This window comes from Sus scrofa, chromosome 1, assembly GCF_000003025.6.
Source record: "Sus scrofa isolate TJ Tabasco breed Duroc chromosome 1, Sscrofa11.1, whole genome shotgun sequence".
NCBI classification, from domain to species: domain Eukaryota; kingdom Metazoa; phylum Chordata; class Mammalia; order Artiodactyla; family Suidae; genus Sus; species Sus scrofa.
In genome coordinates, this window is record NC_010443.5 from 109372203 (window position 1) to 109393304 (window position 21102).

General features: G+C 39.9%; 1 protein-coding gene across 14 annotated transcripts in view; it reads right to left on the bottom strand.

Annotated features, from left to right (window-relative positions):
* The window catches only part of TLN2 (talin 2), a 472001-nt gene that overhangs the window by 163540 nt on the left and 287359 nt on the right, over positions 1-21102 (bottom strand). For all 14 annotated transcript variants that reach the window (XM_021094283.1, XM_021094275.1, XM_021094269.1 and 11 more), the window contains 2 exons: positions 13328-13391; positions 12193-12297 (listed from right to left, as the gene is read on the bottom strand). In XM_021094283.1, coding sequence (XP_020949942.1) covers positions 12193-12297; positions 13328-13391 — 169 coding nt within the window. The remainder of the gene's footprint in view (positions 1-12192; positions 12298-13327; positions 13392-21102) is intronic.

Here is a 21102-nt window from a genome sequence, read left to right on the forward strand (position 1 = left end):
GGACTTTGATACATTTTATTTTTATTTATTTTTATTTTTTTCTTCTTATGGTCACACCTGCAACATATGGAAGTTCCCAGGCTAGGGGTCAAATCAGAGCTGCAGCTGCTGGCCTAAACTACGGCCACAGCAATGCAGTATCCAAGCCACATCTGCAACCTACGACTCAGCTTGCCGAAGCACCTGCTGGATCTTTAACCCACTGAGCGAGGCCAGGGATCAAACTCACATCCTCACGGAGACTATGTTGGGTCCTTAACTCATGGAGCATCAACGAGAACTCTGAACTTTGATACATTTTATTTTATTTTATTTTATTTAGTTTTTTGTCTTTTTAGGGCCGCACCTGCAGCATATGGAGGTTCCCAGGCTAGGGGTCTAATCGGAGCTGTAGCCACCGGCCTGTGTGCCAGAGCCACAGCAATGCCAGATCCAAGCCACGTCTGCGACCTACACCACAGCTCACAGTAATGCCGGATCCTTAACCCACTGAGTGAGGCCAGGGATCGAACCCGAAACCTCATGGTTCCTAGTCGGATTCATTAACCACTGAGCCACAACGGGAACTCCCTGATACATCTTAAAGAAAGAGAAGGGAACAAAAAGAAAGAGACCTCACCATAAACAAAATTAAAGGAAAATAACTGGGAAATAAATATTTTACAACAAATAGGATGATAAGAGATTTTGTATACTTTATATATGAAAGGTTATCAAAAATCATCAAACATAAGTGGCAAAGAACACGAACAGAAAATGTGTTTAAAATAATAAAATAGATAATAAGCAATAAGCAACAATTAGATAAATATTCATGTATATATCATAGTTTTTAAAAAATGAACACTCAGGATTAAAGAAGGTATGAAGGGGGACCACTCTTGATGGGCACTTAAAATAGAGGCCTTTATGAAGAAAATTTGTTAATACCCACTCAAAGCTTTAAAAAATGTTCCGGAGTTCCTGTCATGGCTCAGTGGAAATGAATGTGACTAGAGTCCATGAAGATGCAGGTTCAATCCCTGGCCTTGCTCAGTGTGTTAAGAAGCTGGCATTGCTGTGAGCTATGGTGTAGGTCACAGACCTGTCTCAGATCTGGCATGACTGTGGCTGTGGTGTAGGCCGGCAGCTGTAGCTCCAATTCCACCCCTAGCCTGGGAACCTCCATATGCAGTGGGTGTGGCCCTAAAAAGTCAAAAAAAAAAAAAAAAAAAATTCCTACTTTTAACCCAACTTCTTCTAGAAAATTAAGAAGTCATAAATGTACATAAAGACTACGTTGCAGTAAGGTGCAACCAGAGTTTTATCACAGTGAAAAAATAGAAATAACCAAAAATTTCAACAAGAGATTTGATCAATAAATTGTGGTATATCCAAATAACAAAATAATCTACAGCTACTAAAAATTATATTGTAGGAAAACAATTGGACTCAATAAATTATCCACATTAAAAATAAAAAAACCAGTTCCCATTGTGGCTCAGCAGTAACAAACCTGACTAGTATTCATGAGGATGCAGGTTTGATCCCTGGCCTCACTCAGTGGGTTAAGGATCCGGTGTTGCTGTAAGCTGTGGTGTAAACCGGCCGCTGTAGCCATGATTTGACCCCTAGCCTGGGAACCTCCATATGCCACAGGTGTGGCCCTAAAAAGACAAAAAAATAAATAAAATAAACAAAACAGTGTGTAGAGCATCCTACATGAAATAAAATTTTAAATAAATCTTTTAGAAAATTACATGATAAAAATAACAGTAATGATCATCTCATAGGATGTGTACCATTTTCTTGTGCTTTCCCTCATTCCAAAAACGTAACTTAACACACATTTCTGTTGTTCTCAAGAAAAAAAAAAAGTTTTCAAAAACACTTGCTGAAACTTAGCCATACCCACACCACTATTACCAGAGGAATATACACACAATGAGCACCTAGTATGTATGTATACGTGGGTGTGTGTACAATGGGATGGGCACTTAAGCCGGGAGTGTGACAGATAATAAATATCACCATCAATGTTCAGAACATCCTCCAAATGCTGACATCATCGTCATCAACATCATCATCACCATCCCCATCTTGAAATGAAGGGACCAGCAACTTGTCCGAAGCAAACAGTAGTTAAGTGATAAAGCCCAGATTAGAACGCAGATTCGAGAAGCTTAGAAACATCTCTGACTTCAAGAGACTGTCTACCACAGCATACTAGTTCTGATGGAAGCAATTAGAGAAAAGGCAAAAGCACTCCTCCTATCCCCTGTGGGCGGTTCATAAACCGTCAGACAGGGAAGGTCATGGCACACCTCCAGCTTCCTCCCAAGAGGAGGAGATAAAGGCAGTAGGAATCTGTGTGGGTGTCTGGCGAGGGGACTACGGCACTGTGAGAACCTCCCAGTCCTTAGGAAAAACTCAGAGACGAGTCAGGTTCTTTGTAGAGAGGCCAGTTCCACAAGGGGTGAAATCAGCCCAGCATGGGCCATGCCCGTGCATCTCACTTGGCTTCAGGAGCCACAGAGACTGCGGTGGAAAGGTTCCAGGCTGCTCGTTTAGTCACACAGGGTTGGCACCAGCCCAGCCCAGGAAGGAGATCAGAAATAAAATATGGTTTGCAGCTGCTGCCTGCCTCCTTTCCCATCTGCACCTCCCCAGTGAGGGGCTCTGGTGGGGGGCGGGGGGGAACATAGGGTCGTGATGGATTGCCCCAACTCCTGTCGAGATCATTCTGGCCTAGGAGAGGAAGCCGAAGTGAACAAGCAAACAACTGACAGCGGGCATTCCATCAGAAGGTCACGACTGGGGAGGATATATGAGGAACTCAGAAAATACTGTCACTCAGCAACAGAGACCACCATCAAGCAACAATTCAGCGGCTACCCACCAAATGCAAAGCAGCTGGAGAAAGTTAAATATCGAGGGGCTTGGCTCTGTGCGAGTGAGGTCGGGTCGCCCCTGACCAAGGACCGGCCTTAGACCCTCCGGGGCAGACTTGCATGTTAGAAGGCAGTCCATAGGCTATAAGGCTTCCCCTTCCTCCCTGTATCTCGAATCTCAGTCCAACCTTCAACTACAGACACTAGCATCCTTTTATCTCTGGGAGAAAAAAGCAGGTTAGGCAGGCCAGTGAAGACCAACACATCTCTCATACTCAGACACATGCAGACTGTGGCTGCGACTTTGCTGGCTACATAGCAACGTCTCTCTCCAAGCAGTCCTCATTAGGTTGGTTTTGTTTTGGCAACATGTTGAGTTTGGGTAACTTAAAGGCAGGAGAAGGTACTCATTCAACCAAGGAGAGGCAGGATCCACTAGTGAGCCCTGCCCCTCCTCTTGCAAGCACATCTCATTATAGTGGGTTCAGCCCCGGCAGCTGGCTCTGATCAAGCCTGCTCTGCCTCAGGCTCTTCTCACAGGTGTGGATATTGGCCGATTCTGACATCACCTGTGTCTTACATCAGATTCAGACGAGGGTGGAGGAATGCCAAGGGGCTGAGCTTTTGGCAGGCTTTGGCCCTAGGCCCAACTTCAATATGGCCTAAGTCCGTGATCCAGCTGTGCTCACTAGAGTTCTACGCTGGTTTCCTGCCAAGTACTGCCTTGTGGCTTTGCTGTGTCATCAGTATGCTTTTTTCTTTTGAGAGGGATGGCTGCTCAAAAGCAAAATGGTGTTAAAGACCCTGTTCATTAGCCATCTCTGTCCCTAAAAACAAGTGTTGATCCATTTTTGACTTAATTCATGATTCTGAGATGCTCTCACAGTTCAGGTGAGAAGAGAGTAAACACTCCCCAGGCCTCTCATCTCTAGGCTCTGGTTGTGGTTGCAAGGAAAGTTAAAGGCAAATTTATGCATCAGAAGGTTTACACAAGGATATCTTGGAATGAAACAAGATCCTTTGCAAGTCATGGAAAGTGCCTTACCATTCCTTATGGAGTTTTAAAAAACTAAGATAAACTGCAAGGATCTCAATGAAAGAGGAAGACTGCAGATGTTTATAGCTTGCATTTATTGAGATCATTTTATGCATCTTCTATATTATTTCCTTTAAACCTCAAAAAAAGTCAGCATTGTAGGTGCATAAACTGAAGATTGGAGATGGAAGGTAAAGTAACTTATCCATGGTCAAACCAAATGGCAAAGCCAGAATCCAAATGTATTCTTAGCCACTGAGAACTCTGCCACATGAGGGACTCATTACAGATATCCTCTCTGGCAGGGTCAGCAAACTACATCAGGTGCTAAATCCAGTTTGCTGCCCCCCTTTCGTGGGGGGCCCTGAGAGCTAAGAGTGGATTTTCCATTTTTAAATGGATGAAAAAAATTTAAAAAGGGAGAAGTGAAAATCATACGAAGGTGAAATTTCAAACTCCATAAATACAGCTTTGGGAACATAACCATGCTCATTTATATACATACTGACGACTGCTTTCAGGCTATACATGCAGAGTGGCACAATGAGCCAAGCTGAAGGTATTGCCTATATGGCCCTTTACTAAAAAAGTTTTCCAACTCCTGCTCTGCGTCGTGGACTCTAAAAGCAAATTAAAAGTTGCAGGACTCAGGGGCTAGGAATTAGGGAATTGTGACAAGGGTCAAGGACATGAGATAACCTAAAATTTATCAGATAGCCCTACATTCCATCTACTATGTTTATTTCCACACATTACCTCACTGAACTTTCCTTAGAGCTCTGTAAAGGAGGATCATTTCCATTTTTAAGTGAAGAAACTGAGGTTTTAGGAAGGTTACAGATGTTTCTCCAAGTCGTACGAGGTTCTGCTACTGCTCACACAGGCAATACTGCATGGAGAATCCTAGGCCAATCTTTCTGATTCCAACATCCAAGCACTTTCTAGTTTAACAATATGAAGTCCAGCTGACCCTTGATCAACATGGGTTCACTTAAACACAACTTGTTTTCAATAGCTAATACTAGAGTACTATATGAATCTACAATTTCATATTGGCTGAATCTACAAAAGTGGAACCGTGGATACAGAGGAACTAAGGACCCAGAGTGCCGATGCTAAGTTACATGTGGATTTTCATCTGCCACAAAGGGTGGGCATCCCTTACTCATCATTGTTCAAAGGTCAGTTACAAAATTATCTGAATAATAGGAAAAAATGTTCACAGATATAGGGGAAAATCGGATGGAAGCAAACCAGTTCTCTCACAATATTTATGACTCATCTCAAGGCCACATGGTATGACTGTGTTCAATATCAATATTTACATTTCATAAATTATGATTTAAGGAGTTCCTGTCATGGCTCAGAAGAAACGAATCCAACTAGTATTCATGAGGATGTGGGTTCGATCCCTGGCCTTGCTCAGTGGGTTAAGGATCCAGCGTTGCCATAAGCTGTGGTGTAGGTCACAGATGTGGCTTGGATCCTACATTGCTGTGGCTGTGGCATACATAGGCAAGCAGCGGTAGCTCCAATTCAACCCCTAGCCTGGGAACTTCCATATGTTGCAGGTGCAGCCCTCAAAAGCAAAAACAAACAAACAAAAAAACCCAAAAAAAAAACCATGATTTCATTTAATTATTTAATTTAGGATTTCTACTAGCCTGTCCAAATAGGGACTGCATTACTGAATTTTAACTTACTTCTTAAATTACAGCAGTGAACTTCCTTCATCATTTAATGGTATGTTCAGGTCAGGGGTGGGCTAAAGAAATCTGTTCTTCATGCATTTAAAAAACATACTATCACTTAGCCAAACAATTTCTTGTGTGTGTACTATTCTGTGTGATCTCTTCCTATAATATATTATAAATAGTTGTTATTATTTATACATACACAGGTTATTTTACTTAAAACTAAAAATTAGAATGATTAAAGTGAATCTAAAAATTAATATCTATGTACATTATAACATGCGCTGGGATTTACAGACTGAAGATTACAAAACGCTGATGAATGAAATCTAAATGGATCTAATACCATGCTTATGGATTGAAAAACTCAACACGATAAGGTTATTAATTCTTTCCAAATTGATCTATAAATTTAATGCAATGCCTATCAAAATCCCAGCTAAGACTCTTTTTTTTTTTTTTTTTTTTTTTTGTCTTTTGTCTTTTGTCTTTTGTTGTTGTTGTTGTTGTTGTTGCTATTTCTTGGGCCGCTCCCGCGGCATATGGAGGTTACCAGGCTAGGGGTCGAATCGGAGCTGGAGCCACCGGCCTACGCCAGAGCCACAGCAACGCGGGATCCGAGCCGCGTCTGCAACCTACACCACAGCTCACGGCAACGCCGGATCGTTAACCCACTGAGCAAGGGCAGGGACCGAACCCGCAACCTCATGATTCCTAGTCGGATTCGTTAACCACTGTGCCACGACGGGAACTCCAGACTCTTATAGATATAGAAAAGTTTGTTCTAAAGTGTTTGTATAAATGAAAAGGACCTAAAACAATTTTGAAAAAAAAGAAAAAAGTGAAGAGAATCATCGAGTTTGATGTTAAGGCTCACTCTACAGCTGCAGTGATCAGGACAGTGGGATATGGGTGGAAGGAGAGACACAAATATCAGGAGAACAGGCTAGAGAACTCAGAAGTAGATCCACAGCAATGTGTTTGAATTAATTTTGTCAAGGATGCAAAAAACAATCCAATGGAGGAAGGACAGTCCATTTAACAAGCAATGCTGGGGCAAGTGGACACACACAGGCCAAAAAATAAGCCTCAACCTAAAAACCTTACACCTTATACAAACCTAACTCAATGTGGGACCATGGACCATGGACCTAAATGTAAAATGTAAAACTGTAAAACATTTACAACTAAACAAGGAGAAAATCTTCAGAGCCTAGAGTTAGAGTTCTTAAGATCTAACACTTAAAGCAAGATCCATATAATAGGGGAAAAAATGATAAAACATCCATCATCAAAATTAAGACCTTTGGAGTTCCCACTGTGGCTCAGTGGAAACAAACCTATTACCCGTGAGGATGAGGGTTTGATCCCTGGCCTCACTCAATGGGTTAAGGATCCAGCATTGCTGTGAGCTGTGGTGTAGGTGGAAGATGCGGCTTGGATCCTGTGTTGCCGTGGCTGTTGTGTAGGCTGGGAGCTGCAGCTCGCTTTGACCTCTAGCCTAGGAACCTCCATAGCCATTGGTGTGGCCCTAAAAAGACAACAACAAAAACATTAAGAATGTTTATTCTGTGGAAGACCTTGTTAAGAGGATGTGAAGACAAGCTATAAACTAAGAAAAAAAAATTGCAAACCACATCTGACAAAGGACTTGGACCTAAAATATATAAAGAACCCTCAAAATTCAACAGAAAATCTCACTAGAAAATTGGCAAAAAAAAACATGAACAGACATTTCACTGAGGAGGATTTACAGATGGCAAATAAGAACATGAAAGGATGTTCAAAATCATTAGCCATTAAGGAAATGCAAATTAAAACCACGAAAAGATACCATAAGAAACCCATCAGAAAGGCTAAAATTAAAAAAGCAATGATAACCCCAAATGCCGGAAAGGACGGTAAGAAACTAGGTCACTCACACTTTGCTAGTAAGAATGTAAAGTGGAACATTCTGGAAAAGAGTCTGGCAGTTCGTCATAGTGCTGAACATGTTCTTACCATATGGTCAGGCAATTGTACCCTTGGGCATTTATCCCAATGAAATGAACACTTCATTTACACAAAAGCCTATACACAAATATTTATAGCAATTTTATTCATAATAGCCCTAAACTAGAAACAACCCAAATGTCCTTCAGTGATGAATGGCTAAACAAACTGGTACTTCAGTCCCATGGAAAACTATTTGGCAATCAAGAGCGATGGACTATTGATACACATTATGACTTGGATGGATCTCAAGGGTATTATCCTAAATGAAAAAACCCATCTCAAAAGGTTATGTATTGTATGATTCCATTTATGTAGCATTCTTGAAGTAACAAAATTATTGAAATGGACAACAGATTAGTGGTTGCCAGGGGGTCAAGACCAAGGAAGGGAATAGAGTGTAGAGAGAAGCAGGAAGGAATGGGAGCTGTGTGTGGCCATCAAAGGGTGGCACAAAATATACTTTAAAATTTTTTTTCAATGTTTTTATTAAAGTATAGTTGATTTACAATGTTGTGCCAAATTCTGCTGAATAGCAAAGGGATCCAGTCATACATAGACATACACACTCTATTTCTTATATTATCTTGCATCACGGTCCACCTCAAGAAGAAAGTATTCAGACCTGCTTTTTTTTTTTTTTTTTTTTTTTGGTCTTTTTAGGGCCACAACCCACAGCATATGGAAATTCCCAGGCTAGGGGTCGAATTGGAGCTGTAGCCGCCAGCCTATGCCATAGCTCATAGCAATGACAGACCATTTAACTCACTTAGAGAGACCAGAGATTGAACCCACATCCTCATGGATACCAGTCAGATTTGTTACTGCTGAGCCACAACAGGAACTCCCAAGTTCTTTATCATGACTATGGTAGTGGTGACACGAATCTACATGTGTGAAAAAAAACCTGCAAATCTGAGTAATGTCTATGAATTGTACCACTCTTTTTTTTTTTTGTCTTTTTTTGCTATTTCTTTGGGGCCGCTCCCACGGCATATGGAGGTTCCCAGGCTAGGGGTCGAATCGGAGCTGCAGCCACTGGCCTACGCCAGAGCCACAGCAATGCAGGATCCGAGCCGCGTCTGCAATCTACACCACAGCTCACGGCAATGCCGGATCGTTAACCCACTGAGCAAGGCGAGGGATCGAACCCGCAACCTCATGGTTCCTAGTCGGATTCGTTAACCACTGCGCCACGACGGGAACTCCTGTACCACTCTTGATTTGGCCTTGATATTGTACTATAATTACCACTGAGGGAAAGGAAGAACTCTCTGTATTACTATTTTTGACAATATTATCACCTACATATCATACAATTCACCTTGTAAAGTATACAATTCAATGGATTTGGGTATACTTACAGATAGGTGCTACTACCACTACAGTCAATTTTAAAACATTTTAATCTTCTCAAAAAGAAATTCTGTACCTTTGCTATCACTCCCCTATTCCCCTATCCCCTGCGATCCCACCCTACCGTAAGCCCCCACTAATACACTTTCTGTCTCTATGGACATTTCATATCAATGGAATCTTGTGACAGGCTTCTTTCACATCTAACATTTCTAAAAGTCATCCATGCTAGAGCCCAGAGCAGTACTTTTCCTTTCTTTTTATGACCGTAATACTGCACCTTATGGATATACCACATTTTGTTCAGCGGATGAACACCTGGGTTGTTTCCAACTTTTGGCCAAATGCGGCTATAGGCTTACACGTACAAGTTTTTCTGTGGATACACCCAGGAGCGGAACTGCTGGGTCATATGGCATCTCTATGTTTAACATTTGGGGAACTGCCAGACTGTTTTCTAAGGGGGCTGCATCATTTTACATTCCTACCAGCAGCCTATGAGGGCTTGTTTCCCCACATCCTCACCCACAGTTGTTAACTCTGACTTTTGGATTCCCTGCGTTATTTTTACAACTTCCTGTGAATGTATGATTGTTTCAAAATAAAAAGTTCAAAATGATTTTGTGTATCTTGTTAAATGAGAAAAATCATAGCAAAAAGTAATCATTTTGTTTTGTCATTTTTAAAGTTACGCTTTAAAAAATATTTCTTGTCTTACCATACATCCTAAAACTTCTAAAACAATGTTAAAGGGTAAACTGTTCTGATCCCAATTTTTATAGATTTCCCTCTAGCATTTCTGTTAAGTAGGATACTGATGATAGTTTTAAAACATTCTATCCTGATAAGGAAATGCACTTGAATTCCAGCATTTCAAGAAATTTTCACAATGAATACGTGAATTTTATCAAATACCTTAGTGACTTTATATAAAATGATCACATGAAGCCCTATTTTCCAACTTTATTTAGATATAAGTGACATAGAACATCATGTAACTTTAAGGTATGCAAATGATGATTTGATATATGTATATATTAAGGAATGATTACCACAGTAAGGTTAATTTGACCTTCGCTTCACAGAACCTTTTTTTTGGTTGTTATGATGGCAGCATTTAAGATTTATTCCCTTAGCCACTCTCAAGTACATAATACAGTATCGTTAACTACAGTCACCAAGCTATCCATCAGATTCTCAGAACATGTTCCTTTTAAAACTGCAAGTCTGTATGCTTTGATGAACATTTCCTCATTTCCCCCATACCAGCCCCAGAAACCACCAATCTACTCTATTTCTGTCAGCTTGGCTTTTGAAAATTACACATATAAGTCAGACTGTACCGTATTTGTCCTTCTATTTATTTCACTTAGTGTAATGCCCTCATGTTTCATCCATGCTACTGCAAATGGCAGGAATTCCTTATTTATGATTGAATAATATTCCACTATATTTACATACCACATTATCTTTATCTATTCATTTGCAGATGGGCGGTTAGACTGTTCCCATATCTTGGTTATTATAAATCATGGTGCAAAGAACAGGGGAGTACGGGTATCTCGCTGAGACTGTGACTTCAATTCCTTAGGATATATCTCCAGGAGTGTGACTGGATCATATGCTAGTTATATATTTAAATTTTTGAGGATCCTTCACACTGTTCTCCATAATGGCTATACCAATTTATATTTCTATCAACAGTATATAAGGGTCCTCTTTTCTCTACATTCTTGCTAACATTTGTTATATCATCTTTTTTTAGAACAGGTGTGAACTTCCATCTCATTATGGTTTTGATTTTTATTTTCCTGATGTTTAGTGATACTGAGTACCCTTTATATGAACCCATTGGCTATATGAGTATCTTCTTCGGAAAAAAGTCTAGTCATGTTCTTTGTCCATTTTTTAATTAATTATTTGGGGGTTTTGCGATAGAGTTATAAGAACCACTTATATATTTTAGGTATAAACCCTTCCCCAGATACATGATTTGCAAATATTTTCTCCCATTCTCTAGGTTGCCTTTTTCTTTTGTAGATTGTTCTTTTGATGTGCACGAGCTTTTCAGTTTATGTAGTCCTACATGTTTATTTTTATTTTTGTTGTTTGTACTTTTGATATCATATCCAAGAAATCATTACCTACAATCATGTCAGTGTCTATGAGTTTTACAGTTTTAGATCTTACACATAAGTCCTAAATCCACTTTAATTTTTTGAGTGGTATATGATAGGGAACCAGTTTAATTTAAACTATAGATGGCTTTGAAGAGTATGGATATTTTAATACTAATAACTCTTCCAATCCATGAACACAGAATATCTGTCCACTAATTTGTGTCCTCTTCAATTTCTTTTCTCAGTGTCTTAACATTTTCAGCATATATATCTTTTACTTCCTTAGCTAAATTTATTCCTAAGTATTTTATTTTATTTTTTTTGATGCTATTGTAAATGGGATTGTTTTCTATATTTCTTTTCCAGATAGTTCAGTGTATATAATGTCACCTTATTTAACCTGCTGATCTCCTAGGTTCATTAATTCATAATATTGCATTAGTCCCGGATTCCTCCAGGGCCAAGGGCAAGAGACAAGAGACACAGGGTCACAACAAAGCAAGTGGAAATAATGAAACCCACCAGAGGAATGACTAAAATAGAGTGCATGAGGCCAGGACATGAAAATGAGCAAGAAAGCTCTACTGGGAGGGCTTCTCAGTCAACTCAAGAACACTCTCTGCTTGCTCACAGGTTGAATTTCAAAGACCCACCTCTGTCTTTCTGGTAGGAAAGCCAAAAATCCCCATGAAAACAGCCCTGAAGGCCACAGAAAGTCCCAAGACTCAAAGAAAGGATACAAATCAAGTACCATCACTGCCATATGAATTTGATTTGGTGTGTAGTGGCCAACGAGCTTCACTTCGTCCTAGGCACTCCTGATAATCTTAAGTGAAACATTCTCAGGGGAAGGTGCCAGCAAGGAAAAGTAAAGGCACTCCTTCAGTGACTGCACAGCAGAGACAAAGCAGAGCCCAGACACAGCTGTGCTGAGGCCTGTGGGGAACCAGGCTCACTTACCAGCCTCACAGCTCTTACACCTCACGTCCACCCCATAGCTAAACTCACGTCTCCACTGGCCAGCAAAGGCTAGGGGTCCATGGACACCAAACCAAGCTTAACAGCAAACACTTTCATAAAAGAGGTGGCAAAGGCAAAAGCCCTCTGCACCACGGCCAGCTCACCTTCACCAGGAAGAAGGACACACCGTACGTCCGGAGGGACCGGGCAAGTTTGACATACTTGACCTTGGCTTCTATTTCGCTCATCTCTCCACAGTTCTTGTGTTCCTACAAAAGTGACAGTGGCAGGGACTGGTTACTGTAGTGGACTTGCTGAGAGGGTTACTCCACATGATGCCCACATGTCTGTGTTGGGGACCCTCCATGAAACATGCTCCTGCTGTCCAAGGGTCAGAGCACACAAAGTTCTAAGGCAGGGTTGCTGAACTAGAATTTGAACCCAAATTCCATACAGATATCACAATTATATGCAACAATTCTGTAATTTACTGTAACCTTGTTTTCAAAGGGCTCCATGTCCCAAAAGCTTCAGGACCAACACTTTAAATGAGAACTAGAAAAATGTTCTTGTGTTGGAGAGGTATCATTCTAACATCTATGCAAAAGAAAAGGCTCTCCAAAGAGCAGGATACATAAATGCCTGATCATCTCAGTATTTGGGAAAAGTACTGGAGAAAAAAATATGGTTTTTGTGCATATGACATTTATCTATTTCAACGTCTATTTACATTTCAATACCAAAGAAGACTTCGATACTTTGGATTCACTAAAATGATTGTTTCATGGCAAAGTCTTCTTTGGTACTGAAATGTAAATAAAATATAAAAAATATTTTTTAAAACATAAAATAACAGGACTTTTCTTACAGGTTGACTAGCATACATAATTCTCGGACTTTTAGAATAAATCTGGATTTTCAAAAGATACCAGTACCCAAATTCTGAGGTTCAAAAATCAAATATCGGAATAAAGAAGCTACTTGCAGCTTCTTCCTCAGGGCATTTTAATGGCAAATCACCTTGTTTCAATGCATCCAAGATAATGTCTTTGAAATTAAATGTATGCACATTTTTCTCAGAAGAGCTAAGTAACCTTTAGCAAGAAGGTATGGATTTAAGATAATAAATCTGCCCAAAGTAGAACTGTCAGCCTCTTTACTCTTGAGTCGCTAATCATTTATTATATAAGCAGAGTACATGCACGGGGTACGAAACTTGCATGTGCAGGGGTCCCTCTCAGACTAATAAATGAGGATGGGAAGTGAGGAGAATAATCAAGTTCTGAACATTCCCAATACCTGAAATATTCTCTTTTCAGCTCCTCTTTGCTTGATGTATTCTTTGGGCAGGAATTCCTTTAGACTGAGGGAGAGAATAAAAAATGGTAAGGCATTTATCATACTCTATGATGAGAAGGAAAAGAAAAGAGATTTTTTGTAAAACTCACAGTTCAGTCCCTAACTCTCAGTATTTTATTGTATAACTAAAAACAGACAGTGACATCCCATAATGCACTTAAATGGGACACAAATTTAAAAGCAATCTGATAAAAAGGGTCAAAATAACATAATTAAAGAACAAAGAATGTCCAGGACATATTGTAAAGTGACAAAGCAAAGTATGCCAGCCTTTGTGATAAAGGGAGGAAAATATCCTCCATCTGATACTGTTAATACATATTTTTAAAGCAACAGAAGGATGAATTTAGTACTAATAAAAATGACTGTCCATAGAAAGATGGAAAAAACAGGGAGAAAGGAACAAGAATGAAAATAAATCCTCTAAAGCTTCCTCACTTTAGAACCGAATGAAATCACAATGACAGGCAAAACCCAACACCTAAAAATATAAATCAAAGTGAAAGAGATAAATCTAATAGTGTATCAAATTGAGAGCTCTAATGTTGAAAAACAGTCTTTTGACTATCCCCATTCCTAGTAAGATATCTCTTAACAGTAGACTTGTTAAATACTGACATTACCTTAAAACTAGTATCTACTTCCCCCCCCAAGTATACACACATACACATTATAAAATTAGTATATTACTTTGTATAAGTAGGTAGATGTTCTATGTGATTAGGATAAAGTACATGAGTAATTACGTTCGTTGTTAGAAAGCAAGATTTTTAACATAAAATAGATAAAAATAAAGCAAAAGAAGTTAAAGCAAAACCCTGCAATCTTTCATTTGAACAGAAATATTGATCGGAATGTCTGGTTCATTTTTCTTTTTCTGAAAATATTTTCCAGTTGTGTCCACTGAGGAGGCCAAGGGCAAGGACAATCGGTGGCAACGAGCACCCCCAGGGCCTCAGCCAGGTGGTCTCCTAGCACCATTTCCCGCTAAAAGGAATCAGGGATCCTTGCAGAAGTGACTGATTCTAGCTCTGGGACAGGAGATGCATAAAACATTCCTGGGGTTTCTTGTGCTTGAGGATCAAGGAAGTTATCAAAATACCATTGGACAGACATCATACGGCCAAACACAGGATGACTTTTAAAGCCTTGTACAAAAGAAGAAAGAGCATTACAATGACCCCACCACCCAGCTCCTACAATTGTAACTCATGGCCATCCGGGACTCGTCTGCTCCCTCACTCACACCCACTCTCCTGGATTATTCTGAAGCAAATCCCAGAAACCATATAATTAATTTCATGTGAGGGGCAACTTGAGCATCAGAAAGAATGATGGCTGCAATGAGCAAAAACACAGATATGTAAAACTTAAAAAAGGTCCTTTGAAATAATCATTGACCCCCGTAAGAGGGTGTGAGGGCACCAACTCAGCCTGAAAATCGATAAAGGAAAAGAAACAGTTAATAAATGTAGAAGGAATAATAGAAGTGTAAAAGCATCATTTTACAACTCAATGAAACCGTCAATAGATTAAAACAAGCACGAGAAGATGCTAAAACCAAAAAGTGCCAAGTGAAGCGGGGACTTTCTAACAGATTGATCCAAACCTAATGGTCAATTTTAGTGTTAATGATGGGGATGACCACACAACCTATGCCTTCCGATTGACAGAGCAGGAAGTACCCAGTACCGCCTAGCAAGTATCCTTGGCAATAAATAACAAAATTGATAAACATGTAATTGAACATGAATTTCATTAAAACTCTAGATATAAATAGCAGTTTACACAAACAGGGACAAAGGGACAAGGTAAGTGATATTACAATCAGCAAATCCCAACACGGCAAATTCTATTAAGATAACCCAGGTTCTTCACCAATGAATGGAGGTGAAAAAAGATAACACATAGATTAACAGCGTCTTAAGAAACATTTATTACAAAGCTGTGATAATTAAGACAGTGTAATTCTGACATAGGAATAGACATATAGGTCAACGGAAAAGAACTGAGAGTCTAGAAATTAATCCCTACATTTACAAACAATAGATTTTCAACAAGGGTGCCAAGACATTTCAATGGGAAAAGAATAGTCTTTTTAACAAATGGTGCTGAGACAACTGGAGATCCACAGGTCAAACAATGAAGTTGAACCTCCTATCTCACACCAATCATAAAAATTAACTCAAAATGGGACACAGACTTAAATTTAAGAGCTAAAACTTAAAAACTCTTAGAAAAAAATATAGGATTAAATTTTTAGGACCTTGGATTAGGCAAAAACTTTTAAGACACAATACTAAAACTACATGTAGCAAAATTTAAAAAAAAATAAAGTGAACTATATAAAAATAAAAAAAATTTGAACTGCAAAAGAGATGACTGAGAAAGTGAAGAAGCAACCCACAGAATAGGAGAAAATATCTGCAAATTATCTATCTGATAAGGGACTTGTATAAGGAACCAGAATATATAAAATATATAAAATCTCTTAAGACTAATGACAAAAAACTCAATTAAAAAATAGCCATAGGAGATGAACAGACTTTTCTCTAAAGAAGATATAAAAATAGCCAAAAGATGTGAAAATATTCTCAACACTAGCAGCTATCAGGGAAATACAAAGAAAAATCCACAATCTGGTACCACTGCACACCCACTGGGACACTATAATAAAAAAGACAGACAATAAAGAGTGTTGGTGAGGGTATGGAGAAATTAGCACCTTCACACACTGCCGGTGGGAATATAAAAGGGTACATCGGTTGTGGAAAACAACTTGGTAGTTTCTCAAAATATTAAATAGTAATTCTAGGGGGTTCCCCTTGTGACTCAGTGGGTTACAAACCTGACTAGTATCCATGAGGATGTGGGTTCGATCCCTGGTCTCGCTCAGTGGGTTAAGGATCAGGTGTTGCCATGAGCTATGATGTAGATTGCAGACATGGCTCAGATCTGGCATTGCTGTGGCTGTGGCGTAGGCTGGCAGCTGCCGCTCTGATTCGACTCCTAGCCTGAGAACTTCCATATGTCTCAGGTGAAGCCCTAAAATGCAAAAACGAACAAACAGCAATTCTACTTCTAGGCATATACCTAAGAAAAGGGAAAACATGTCCATAGAAACATATGTACATGAATGTTCATAGTAGATTTATTCATAATAGCCAAAAGGTGGAAATAACTCGTGTTCATCAACTGATGAATGGATGGACAAAATGCAGGTGAGCCATACAACGCAACATTATTTGGCAAGAAAGAGGCATTAAGTATGATACATGCAACAACATGGAAACACTGTGCGAAGTGAAAGCAGCCCGTCACAAAGGAACACAAAATGTAGGATTCATTTTATATGAAACATCCAGAATAGGCACAGCTACAGAGGCAGATACAGGCTGGGAAAGGGACAGGGGACCCGGGGAGTGACTGTTAATGGACACAGGGATGATTTTAGGAGGGACACAAATGTTCCAAAGTTAGACTGTGGTAATGGATGTGCAACTCTGAATATAATAAAAAAACTCTGAACTGTATATTTTAAATGGGTCAATTGTATTGCATGTAAACGTCATCTCAATAAAGCTGTTCTTAAAAAAAGGAAAACATCAATCATTATAATCCTTGTTTGGATCCAGACATGAACTAAGTTTAAAAGGACATTTCTGAGACAATGTGGAGGGAAAATTTAACACAGACTGGGTATTAGATGTTATTAAAGAATTGTTGCTAATTTTGCTTGGAATTAGGCTGTATTTGTGGTTGGGAGGTTAAAAACTTTTAATTATCAAAAAAACACTCAAGTTCTTTCAGATGAAATGATATGCCATCTTGGATTTGATTTCAATACTCCAGCCAAAAAATCGAGTGGGTGAAGTCTAGGTTCTGACTACATTACCACTTGAATATTGGAGTTCCCACTGTGGCCAGTGGGTTAAGAATGTGACTGCAGTGGCTTGTTGTGCTGTGAAGGTGCTGGTTCAATGCCTGGCACAGTGGGTTAAGGATCCAGCATTGACACAATGGTACCTGGGATTCAATCACTGGTCTGAGAACTTCCATATGCTGCAGGTGAAGCCATTAAAAAAAAAGACTTCTTCAAGTTTTGAAATCTGGTCAATGTGCCAACATCTGTAGAGAAAATTATAAGTACATTTTCAGGAATGTCAGGAAACTAGGTTTGGGCACCAGCAGAACACTGGCTTTATCAAGACATCCCACGTCAGTCAGAAGGACAGAATCTAAGAAATATCTAGGCAGCAGAGCCATAGATGTTATGACTACTGTTAAGCAGCTTCGGGGACAAAAATCTATGATTGAGGGAAGACTGGAAGGCATCGATGCTACAAAAGAGGAAGCTGAGTTACAGGGAGGTTAAGTGACTTAACTGCGGTCACAGGACTTGTTGGGAGCGGGGAGCCTCTCACCTCCACATCAAGAGGGGATCCACTGGAAAAAAGGGCTGTTTAAGGCTCCAGCAGGAGCATGCTTAAATGAGGAAGCATAATGGGAGGGCCACTACTGTGGGCCTCTGGACAGTAATTCCTACATCATCAACAAAGGATACCTTGCAAAGGTTACCAAGGGCACCCCAGAAGGACCCCAATGCCAAACCCCTCACATCAATGACTTTTACCAGAACACCAGATGGTGGTGTCCAGTGGCCCAGCTGGGGTAGAATATGTTGGGCATTAATGGTGAGAAAGTTCTATGTGGCAACAATAGTCAAGGCAGTCCTTGACTCAAACTCTGTAAACTAACGCTCGCATTCTTTGATAGGTACACAGTCTTGCACTCTTCAGTGGGTACAGAAAACAACGTCCAGAAACTTGCACTAGAGGTATGACTCCTGATGTTGCAAGAGTCCATTTAGAGGGAGTTTATTGTAAGGTATTTTCAAATAAAAAGTGAGTGCATGTGTGTGGGGGGGGGGGCATCTTTCCCCAGTCAATTGACAGCGTGCAGGGTGTCAGCAGGAAGCTGGAAAAGGCAGCCTGCCCACCATCACTGCCTGCCAGCCTGCAGTGTAGCAGTTTCAGCTCAGTTGTTTTTTTGATTACCAAAGCCTACTATGGAAGTCTCCAAAGCATCTGGGACAGGCATACAAATGAAATCTGTCAGCCTTCTCTGAGAAAATGGGTCAGATTGTCAAACCTGGTTGGAAATTGTTCTCCTAATTAAGCCAGCTCTGGCCAAGCGAAGTCCCTCCCACTGCTTCCTTAAATGTTCCCGCTTTAAAAGGGCAGCCCCCACATCCTCTGCCAGCCTTCTAAGTATTATCTTAGAAAGAGAGCATGAGTGAGGAGGAGAGGAGGGGGGAGAGGCTTGGCTGTGGAAGTTGCCAGGGATCAAACTCATGCCACAGAAGTAACAATGCCGGATCCTTTAACCCCTAGGCCACCAGGGAACTCCTTTTTCTGAGCATAATAATAACAGGTCCTCCAGCTTACTATGCCAACAGACTAGTCAAAGTTCTTCTCACACTCTAAGATCCAGAGAAGGGTGAGATAAGTAGCCAACAGACTCTTCTCTCATGAGCACTACTTTTGCTCTGGCCAAGTCAGCTGGATTTCTTCTCCAATTTGTTTTTTTTTTTTTTTTTTTTTTTTCCCCCTTTCAGGCCCACACCCACAGCATATGGAAGTTACCTGGGCTAGGAGGTGAATCAAAGCTACAGCTGCTGGCCTAAACCACAGCCACAGCCATGCCAGATCCAAGCTGCATCTGCAACTTACACTGCAGCTTGTGACAATGCCAGATCCTTAATTGACGGAGTGAGGCCACAGATCGAACCCGCAACCTCAGGGATACTAGTTGGGTCCTTAACCCACTGAGCCACAATGGGAACTCCTCCAATTTGTATTTACCGGTATGTGTTTTTAATCTTGCTGCTGGCTATATATCACACAATATAAAAAACCACTATAGCCCATAAATTGTTACAATAGTACAAAAAAGAGCTACTGAATGCTTCCTAAAGCTAAATATTTATAAAGAGTTATTAAATTAGATATTAGTGAGACAAACATAAAATACTGAAATGAAAAACTCGTGAAAATTTTAAAATATTCTGTCCTCAGATTGCTTGATGATTATCTTTATAAGAGTTATTAAATTAGATATTAGTGAGACAAACATAAAATACTGAAATGAAAAACTCGTGAAAATTTTAAAATATTCTGTCCTCAGATTGCTTGATGATTGTCTTTATATTCTCTTGTAGGTGATGTGGTTCATACCAGACAGATAACATAGAGCCCCAATCAAGTGACCCAGACAAAGAAAAAGCCTTGGTCTCTTATGTCAAGATTGGCTTAGGATGATAATTTCTAAGTTCATTCATGTTGCTGCTAATGGCATTATTTCATTCTTTTTATGGCTGAGTAATATTCCATTGTATATGTAGGAAAAAAAGAGAAAAATATATGAAATCACTATGAGTAATATAACAATAAATGATACAAATTAACTTACAAAACAGAAACAGACTCAAGAGATTTTGAAACCAAATTCGTGGTTACCAAAGGGGAAATACGGGGTGGGAGGGGTAAATTAGGGCGCTGGTATTGACAAGTACACACTACTGTATATAAAATGGATAGATAGCAGGGACCTACTGCATAGCACAGGGTAATCTACTCAATTCTATGTAATAACCTATAAGGGAGAAGAATCTGAAAAGGAACAGATATATGTGTATGTATAGATGGTTTACTTTGCTATGCTTCTGAAACTAACACAACTTTCTAAGTCAACTATAACGCCAATAAAATTTATTTTTTAAAAAAGATTCGCAAATGAATGCCTAAATTGAAAGTTAAAATACAGGGTTTCAGAGAGGCAGTATCCTAGATCCCGTACTTTAGGTGACTTCTGGGATTAACCAAGCAACAGAAAATCATATTGCTATAGTGTTTTCCACTACCAACGGCTGCCGTTTACTGAAAGTCAAATACTGTTCCAGGTGTTTTACAGGCATAAATGGATTAAACTCTGACAAAAGCCCTTGGAAGAAAACATTCCATTTTATACATGGAACAGGGAGCTTAGTGACACCAGGTTAAGTTGCTCACAATCATAGGTGGTAAGTGAAGCCTGCTCTGTGGGCTCCAGAGATCATGCTCTTAGCCACTTAGCATCCTGGACTCTTTCTTGGAGCTACCCGTGGGTCAAAAGACATACCATGTGATCAGTATTTGAGAACCTTCAGACAAAGAGAATAACAGAAATAGCCAGTCCAATGGTAACAGTGACTACAGTGGCAGCAGTCAATTTTTTAGAAATGCCCAGAGCCAATGAGTAAAAGAAGGGGAACAGAATCAACACATCTGGGGGAAAGCAGCCTGGATTCAAAGCTAGGTGTTCACTTAGAATTTCATTTTCTTACATAACATGTAAGCTGCTTCTACACATAATTCCCAAAGAAGCCTTATAGAGACGTTCTCTGATCTGGAAATAAGTATACATGGAAATGGGAGGCAGCCATGATTTGGAGAGATATTAACTGCTTCTCATCTGTCCCCAAACTGTCACCTAGTGATTGCATGACTATAGGCAACTCACCACATCTCTAAGTTAGTCCTATCACCTTGAAAGCAGGTAGGATTCCTACCAGGGAATGTTACTGCTGCTATGAACAGAAAACAATGGCTGTCCCCTCACCCCTGGGGAATGAGAGCATCAATACGAACTCAAACAAATCAATGAAGTGTCTACAT